The sequence below is a fragment of the Mesoplodon bidens genome (assembly GCF_964165515.1).
Source record: "Mesoplodon bidens genome assembly, chromosome: 3".
NCBI classification, from domain to species: Eukaryota; Metazoa; Chordata; class Mammalia; order Artiodactyla; family Ziphiidae; genus Mesoplodon; species Mesoplodon bidens.
This window is the reverse complement of record NC_138178.1, coordinates 36,664,714-36,674,016: the sequence shown is the minus strand read 5'-3', so window position 1 is coordinate 36,674,016 and position 9,303 is coordinate 36,664,714. Positions and strand designations below refer to the sequence as shown.

Sequence of the window (9,303 nt, the reverse complement as noted above, 5' to 3'; positions counted from 1 at the left end):
GCTGGAAGCTGGCTCAGAGGTTGAGTCACTTGCCCAGACGTCACACTGGAATCAGACTTCGGGTTTGTTCAGATCACTCTGTCAGGCCCCCAGAGTCATCAGGGACAGATGCTGCTTTCCCTAAACCACACCCACTCCCGTTTTACCTTCCCATTTAAATATCAAGTTGGTTTAGATTTCTCAAGGGGGAGAGGGAGCAGGCACTGAGAGTTTCACCTCTCTTCTGCAGGTGACCTTGGGACCTTGGTTCTGCTCTGACAGGTTCATTTATACTTAAGCAAGCCTCCTCTGACATAGCCTGCACTCGCAGCTCCAACCACAGCTGTGAAAATGACCCCAGATGCCCCTACAATCATTTTATCTGTCAGCCTAGCACAGGAAAAAAGGGGCCTCCGAGGACCCTGGGGAAAGAAGCAGGGCAGCAGCTCCACAGCCAACTATCAAGCACTGTCCCAGGAATGTGAAGCATCAGGCACTGCAGAGAGGCGGGCTTGCCCAAGACGGCACTTCCAAGTCGGATCCCTCATGGAGTGCTGGGCTGAGTTTAGAATGAGGATCTCAACTGCAGACTGCCTGTTCCCCAAGTCCTCTCTCCCACCGGGAAGAATGAAAGTGAATCACATGCACGTGCATGGAGAAGCTCTTCAGAGCTCACTCTTTTTAATAAATTTATTTATTTATTTATTTATTGGTTGCGTGAGGTCTTTGTTGTTGTGTGCGGGCTTTCTCTAGCTGCAGTGAGCGGGGGCTACTCTTCGTTGCGGTGCGCGGGCTTCTCGTTGCCATGGCTTCTCTTTGTTGCGAAGCACAGGCTCTAGGCACGCAGGCTCAGTAGTTGTAGCTCGCGGGCTTAGTTGCTCCGCGGCATGTGGGATCTTCCCGGACCAGGGCTCGAACCCGTGTCCCCTGCATTGGCAGGCAGTTTCTCAACCACTGCGCCACCAGGGAAGTCCCCAGAGCTCACTCTTGACCCTCTGAGGTTTCTACAACATTCAAGGACATTCACAGACGATGTAGAGAAGATTCAAAGGACAACCCAAAAGATGATTAAGGGGTGAAAGATACACAGCAAATCCTCTTATAACCAACACCAACAAAACATTTAAACTGCACCATGTTTTTAATTAAAAATTGCTCTAAATAAAGGACATATATATTATTGCTATATTTCATTAAATTGGAATCAATTACAAATAATGTCTTTTCACAGCTGAATCTTTTTTGTTATTGTTTTCCAAAAGCACTTACATGCATGCTCCTTTGATCATCAACACTATTTTGATGTAGTAAAGACTAGTATTATGCCCATTTAATAGATGAGTTAACTCAAGTAAAAGCAAGTTAGCTGCAGACAAACTAAACAAATGGAGAAAACCAGAGTGTAGACATCAAACACATGAAAGGTACAGAGGACAAAAGAGAAAACAAAAAGCAGAAATTTAAATTAGACATAAATGAGCCTAGAGAAAAAGGATGACAAACCTCTTAGAGCTGCTCAGAATAGGATGGTGTAAAATCACTCTTCTGGCAAACCTCTGAGCACAGATCCCATCTGTATGGGTTGCGGAGAGAAAGAGAAATATCCTGGGGTATCTCAGGTCCTGTTCTTTAGTTTCAGAAAGGGGAAGGGGCTGTAGATCAGGAGAAGAGTGTAATCTTTAAGAGAGGAAGAAAAGAATCAGGGATATTTGACGCAATTTCGCAAAGTCAGAGGGAACACATAGTAGCTAGAGTATCAGAACATTAACCATTGATAAGGAACTATTTCAGAAACTTAAATTGCCAAAATACAAAAAAAACTTTTAAGGCAATATTCAAAAGAAAAGAGAAGATACCTCTAATAAGCAAGTGATGACGATGCCAACAGTGGCTAAGAAAGCTAAGCAGCTGCTGCTCAGCTAAATGGCAAAGACGCTCAGGGAAGTTATGAAAACCTAACCAAGTGAGAAGCCCCAGGCCCAGCACTCATAAGATTATTTGGGTTTAACAGTCAGGTACTTCAGGGGGCATTTCAGTAACTGAAAGAAATAATCTTTAAACTCCAAAGAGGTTTAAATGCTTGGAAATCTGCCTGAGAATCTCCCTATTTTTAGGAGATTTACTAATCTGAGCAAATCCATGAAAGAACAACCTAGGGCTTCTAAAGAAGACTACCCAAGGGCCTTGCAATTGTGGGGTTTATTCCAAATAAAAGAGTCTCATTAGATTTTATAAAGGTAGAAGAACTGGGTATGACACCCATCATTGTGAGGTGATAAAAGCAAGACTTCTGGCTCTGCCATCCATGGACCAGAAGATCCTGAGGAAATCTCTTAACTTCTAGTTTCTCTCCTTTTATGAAATGGAGTTATTCTGAGGACTAAAGGAGAAAAAATAAAAATCTGTTATAAATTCAAAAGCATTTAGCAGAGCACTGGAAAATTCTAAGTACTCAGTATTATTAGCTGGACCCTAGGAAAAGCAAAGCCTGCTTTAAATCTGAATCCCATTACAGGGAAAAAAGATTCCCTGGATAGCAGCTAAGACCATGGTGTTGACACAACAGTCAACAAAATGCCTTGGCAAAATGCCTATTACATTGTGACTTGTTTGATAAACTAAAATGCTGGCGTATCTACCTCAACTATTGACCAATTCCAAGAAACGTGTTATATACAGCATTCTCTCTTTTCTTGCTTAAATAAGTTGTCAGGCTGACAACTCTGATCAAAGCTTCATGCTAGCTGATTTACTTCCTTGCCTGATCTAAGTCCTGAGTACAGATTATTTTAACTAGACTCCTTGAATTAAAGCTGGGATCCAGCTGAGCAATCTAAATAAACCAGCCAATTAAAGTAAGGGTTCTACAGAAATGATGCTTGATGGAGAGTAGGTGGCATTCCAGAAACTCCTAAGATTAGTAGAACAAGGATCTATAATTTGAAAGTCATATTGAATATAACTGTATATGAGAGATGAGTAACTAACGTTTTTATAATGCAAACTTAAGGAAAAGCAAGATAAAATATTCTTGGCTGCTAAGGATAAGAGGTTGGATATAACAGACCTGAGAGGAGGTTTACCAGGATGGAGAAGAGGTATGAAATTTTGTTTCTTATAAAAGACCATGAGTTTTTAAAGATTAAGGAACACTGTTCTACAGTAAAACTAACTAAAGGTTCCTGGCTGATTAGATGCGTAGCTGATCTTTTTTTTTTTTGTGAGGTGGCTTTCTGCGGAAGTAGCCAAACTATACCTATACTAAAGGAACATTCTCTGAAACAGCTCTATGAAAATCATTAGGCTAATTAATATAGAGATAATTGCATAACATTACACAGTGTCCTTGCAGTGAGGTCCCAGAAGGGAAATTTCTTGATCTTTGGGTATCATTACAAGTTTTACAAAATTTCCATTTTATACCCATTCCATGAAGCATAGACATTAGCCCCTAGGAGTTGAGAACTGATGCTATGGATCTCCTCCAGCAGACAACAGAATCTTTTGATGTGTCTTGTAGGTACTAATCTAACCTTTGATTTTATCCTTTTCTCCTCCCATGTTTATTTCAACACCAGATTCTTCAGTTGTTTTATGTTTTATCACATAGTACTGGATGTATCTTTATGAGCCACTCCAAATCCTTTTTGGAACAAAGCAGCATATAAATAAATCTAAAATGTATAAAAGCACTGTGATAGGGACTAAGGGATATACAAGGATGAATTAGAGGCTGGCCCTGTCTTAATGCCTTCAAGGAGCTAGTTGCGGAGCAGGACACAAATAAGACAAACCACTCTGAGGGCGATAAACAAAGTACTGAGTAGGCAGCACTGAGGAGGCACTATATACTTGAGATCTTGTTTGAGAATTAAAAAAAACCCTCTTTGAGCTCCCTGTGAATCTCTAACGTTGCACTTATGATCCTATGTGGAAAGATTTGTTTACACGTTGCCCCTATTAAGGCACTGAGTTCCTGGCAGAGGAGGGACCCTGCCTTACTCATCTTTGTATCCCCGGGGCCTGGCCCAAAATCTGGCAGAGTAGATGCTCAATAAATGTCTCCTGAATGAGAAAGCTTTTAGCAAGTAGAGCAGTGAGCAGGCACTCCAGGCAGGGAGACCCAACATAAGCAAAGACTGGATGTCTGTATAGTGAGACCAATATCAAGGGTATGAGAACCTGGGGTCTGCTGGGAGCTGAGGTTGGAAAATTCCTGAGGGCCTAGAATGCTACATAACTTGGAAGGCAATGTCCTCACTATTTTTTGATAACCCCTGCATATTCTAGTTCCTTGGTTACACAGAATTCTTTCTACATCCAGACTCACCATAATTACCTGTGAAGGGTCATATTTGTTTATTTCTGAAACTTCTCTGGTATTACTTACGGTTATAGTAAGGGAGAATAGTGACAAAGATATACCTGGCCAGAAAACAGCTTGAGTAGGCCATACCGACTAAGGAGCATCTTGAGGAAGGAGGACAATCCAGTTAGTCAGCTAGAATTTCTGAAGCTCAACAGAGTGATAAACGTCATAACAAAGGTACCCTCAGAACCTGGGGTAGCTCCCACACCTGAGGAGTTATTAGGACTTGGTAATACCCTTATGCAAATGACCAAGAAATGCGCTCAGGGATAACAGAGCCTTTATTCCAAGCCTAGGCTCTTTGAGAAGCCTGTCACTCCCTAAGAAAAGTGACAAATGCCAATATTTTTCCCATTGAGAAAGAGAACATGAGAAGAGACCAAGGACACACACACAAAAGAAGAAAACAGGGTTAACATAAAAAATTCTAGAAAGGCACCATGCTGTTTTAGATGGAACCACAGGGAGATAAAGTTTTTAGATTTCAATTTGGCCAAGACCAAGATAAGGTACTTACTAAATAACAGGCAAATACAAATCACTTTAATGATTCATATGCTCTGCTCCAGAATAGCAGTGCAACAGTAACGCTACCCTTAGTTACTGCCTCTGGTTCCAATGCATGATTATACTGAACATTTAGTATATGCTGCTAGATGCTACTGGGAAAACAGAGTACGGTGTCTATAAAATGGGGCTCCTGCACTGGAGGAACTTACAATCCGATGAGGAAACTTGAGTCCAGATCCACAAACTTAACACAAATAGCATAAGTCTTCAAATGCTGAGTGACAGAGGAAGAACAATTACTTTGTGAAGAAAGTGAGACTCAGACAAGCAGAAATGAGAGTGTAAGATAATATAAGGGAAAACATAGTGGTACAGCAAAGGCTGCTTCATGTTAGCTGAATTCAAAGTTTGAACTTCAAACGGAGGTAATATGTAGGGTAAATACAAAATTTATGGTCCAAAAAGAGATACTTTTTAAAGGTGAAAGGAGTAGTAAAATGAACTAACAGGTGGAAATGATCTAAAATAGGTACAGACTGCCATGTTATAGGAAAACTAGGACATAAAGACACACAAGCAACAGGGAGCCCCTGAGTATGTTTCTGGATTCAAGGGATGGCAATGAGAATGGAATGACAGGGGTAGATGTTGGCTTTTAAGTGACTAAATAAGGTAAGCAAATGAAAAACTAGGTGAATACTCCTTCAAAGGAAAGTGGAAATTTGGAGGGGAAGCTTGCAGGAACTGCTATGAGCTTAAGTTTAAAGACAGGACAATCAACTGGAAGTGTCCAGTGGGAACAGAGAGAACATAACTGAGGACAGGCACTTGGAGATAAGCTGTAGAGACTAATGAGAGTGGATGACTAACAGCCAACAGAGAATCCCATTATTATGTTCTGATTTGAAGTTTTATCAATTCTCATCCTCTTCCATTCCCTTCACTCACAATGGTTAAACCCTCCTAACTTCCCACTTGCCCTGTGAAATCTCAAAGAGCTAATAATTCCATTAAAACACCAAATTAAACATCTCTGGCATTTCTTACATTTCCAAAGAGCTCTGAAATACATTATATTTACTGGGACTTCCCCGGCAGTCCAGTGGTTAAGACTCCGCACTTCCACTGCAGGGGCACAGGTTCAATCCCTGGTTGGGAACTAAGATCCCACAAGCCGCTTGGCATGGCCAAAAAAAAAAACAACCCACAAAAACCACATTACATTTACTAATAAAATCTCCCAGTTTTAAGTCTTATGTTTTAGCACTAAACTAGACAATATAAAAACTGGGAACACAGTACCTGCCTCCACAAATAATCTTTTTATTTTTGGCTATTAGAGTGATTGAAATATTTTTAAATGATCTGGTTACTTTTCAGAGAATTTAGCTGTTGCTTCAAACTAGAGCATCCAGCAAAGGAGGAAAAACAGTAATTTTACAAAACTGGGTGTGAAAATATGCAAGTGAGGAAAATATTAACATTTCTCTCCCAACAAGTGTAACAGGAGGAGAAATCTGGACAGCGGAGGAGAGAAGCACAAGGATGTTTACCCTCTGGCAAGCTAGGATCACAAAGAACTTTGGGATCCCAACCTTTGCCAAAAGAACACACACTGCTTCTCCCCCAGAGAAGTCTCTGAAAGGCTGGTACAAAAACAGCCAGGGCACCATTTAGGCTGAACAATTAACCCCATCATCTGCAGGTTACTAGGAGGTGAAAATGGAGGAAGCAGCAATTTTCAGCCACACACGGAGGTGGGAGCGGGGGGCGGCGCATTTCAGCACTCTCCTTGGCTCATGAGAAAACATAAGCATGATACAGGCCCCAAAGACAGGTTCAAGAAGCACCTGTCAGCAATAATTTGCCAAGTTTCATACTCTGTTGATATCATTAAGAACCCATATCCAAAGTTTGAAGGCTAAAGCCTGGATAATGGATTTAGGATGGCCCATCTCTACAGGAGAAGGTTTCAAAAGATTAACTGTCCCTATTCTCATTCCATTAGCATTAAAGTACGGGCTGATTTCCACCTCAGTTGAACAAATAATAGAAACCATTCATTTAGCCCAACATTTTGCTTACTTTGAGATTTCACACTAATACAAAAAGAGAACAGAAAGGATTAAGAGTATTTTGTGCTTTAAACACATTGAGTTACCCCATGCTCCCTATTTCCCTGTCTCAATATTAAAAGAAAAAAACACAGGTGGGCTTTGCCTTTACTACATTAAACTTTCCCTTCTTAAAGTCTGCATTAGAGAAAAGCAAAGTCAGTCACCTACAAGAACAGGTTCAGGCAAATTAGAGTCTAAAGAAAACAAGTACCACACTTGCCCTCCAGCACCTTCCTCATGCCTCCCCAGATGCTAATACTCACTACCATCTTGTAGAAAGAGCTGAGAACGTCTCAAGTGTAGAAAAGGTTATGAGTCTACAGCAAAGTGAGATTTTCTGAACCTCTCGGCAACCAGCTGGGTTTATACACATCTGAGACCCCCTAATGAAGAATCAATTTTATGACTAAGATTTCTTACGAATATCAACGGCTACTTTTGCTTCACAAAAACAAAAACAAAACAAACAAAAACCAGTTGTTAGTATTAGGACAACCTTCTTGGCTGAAGAATTGTTCACATCAAAGCCTGTATCTCCCCAAGGGTGCTAAGAACCAGCACAGGAAAGCAAATATCAAAAGCTTTCCCAACAAACACAAGTCAGGGATAAGGGGTTTCGATATGCAAAGTCTTTTATTTAAAATTTTTAAAAGTTAAGACGACGACCACCTCAGTATATGCCATTCCCATTATAAGGAGGAATGACAGTTTCAAACTCGTGCAGAGCTGCATTTTCATTTACAGAACTCTGTAGGCACTTTAGAAGTGAAGCTTGGCTTCAAAATACAAACACTGGGGGCTTTGGCTCAACCTTTTAATATAAAAAATTCACTGATGTACAAAAATGCGAAAGTGTGACAATGACAACTTATGAAATTCTGTGACTGAAAGTCCCCTCGAGTGCACGCTGTGATGCACATGCACCCGCCCACACGTACTCTGGCGTGGAAACATAAACTAATGCAAACCAGTGCTACCAAGAAGCGCCAACATGTGTTCTCCATTCCACCAACCACAGATTGATATCTACTCCAAACATTCAGGAACAAAAAGTACAGCATCTTCCAGGAACAGCAAGGCAGATTTCTTACTCACGATGGACCAGCACAAATAAACCCAGCAAAAATAGTACTGCATACTAGAAAACAAACACAGAACCACAAGTCAGAGAGTGTTAATTAACAAACTGGCCTTTGTGACCATGATAAATCACTAAACTATCCAACTGGTCTTCCATCTTTTAACTGTAATCCATTTAACGGTTTCCAAAATTAATGAAACATATAGTACAGGATCTTACCTTAAATTTAGGATAGTCATTCATGAGGATCGTCACAATCCCAATGTAAGGAACGAATCTAAACAAACAAAAAACTGATCATCATAGAACTTTCTACGTAGCTGTTATCATTTACTGAACATTCTCAATATCTTCCATAGAATACTAATTTTCAGCTCACAAAATCCATTTGTATATACTGTCCTATTAGACCCTTTCAACAGCCCATGTGATAGGGAAGTTAGGGGTACAGCCATTTTATAGATGAGGAAACAGTTGCTCATGTGCAAGGTACATGGTGGAACCAGTACCAGATCTGAGGTCTCTGACCTCTAGTTGGTGACTCTAATGCCACATGCTGATTCAGTGTTAGGGGTTGGGTTTGTTGTTATAACCTGTGGAGAGCTGTCAATCTAGCTGGGGAGACAAGGCAAACACAGCCAGAATATTACAAGGTACTTCATGTTAAGTGTCCAAAAAGTGAGTGTACAGCTCTATTATAGTACTTAAGATTTCACCACCCTCTCAGTTTTTAACCACTTGTAATCTGGCTTTGGCTCTCTTATTCCTGAAACTTCTTCTAGAACAGTTTAAATCACTGTATGCAGAAGACCAGTCTCAGCTCCTATCTTCCTTTTCATCTCTGCAGCACTTGACTTTGATGACCAGAAACTTGCCCTTGAAATCTTTCTGCTTGGTTTCTGTAACATACCAGTCTCTTTCTCTACCTACCTCTTGGCTGCTACACCTTTGCTTTTTCACTAGCTCTTGCTTTCCTCTTGTCCCTAAAGTTTGTCCCCTCAAACTAGGTAAAACCACTTGTTAAATAATCTCATATCACCTCATATATTTCCTTTGAAGTCTTCATCCTGAGTTTAATTACAGAATTAATTGCCTAACTAGCTGGATAGTGTCCGTCTCCCCTACTAGACTCTAAGCTCTATAAAGGCAGAAACAGTGCCAATCTCTTCCCCACTGTATCTTCAAGGCCAAACTTGACACTTGGCACATAGCAGGCATCCAGTAAATACTGCCTGATTGAATGCTGG

At 40.7% G+C, this 9,303-nt stretch overlaps 1 protein-coding gene across 4 annotated transcripts in view; it reads right to left on the bottom strand.

Annotated features, from left to right (window-relative positions):
• Positions 1–7,589: 7,589 nt before the first annotated feature.
• SEC11A (SEC11 homolog A, signal peptidase complex subunit) overlaps positions 7,590–9,303 on the bottom strand; it is a 49,052-nt gene continuing 47,338 nt past the window's right edge. For all 4 annotated transcript variants that reach the window (XM_081227949.1, XM_081227951.1, XM_081227950.1 and 1 more), the window contains 2 exons: positions 8,276–8,333; positions 7,590–8,113 (listed from right to left, as the gene is read on the bottom strand). In XM_081227949.1, coding sequence (XP_081084075.1) covers positions 8,292–8,333 — 42 coding nt within the window. In that variant the 3' untranslated portion in view covers positions 7,590–8,113; positions 8,276–8,291. The remainder of the gene's footprint in view (positions 8,114–8,275; positions 8,334–9,303) is intronic.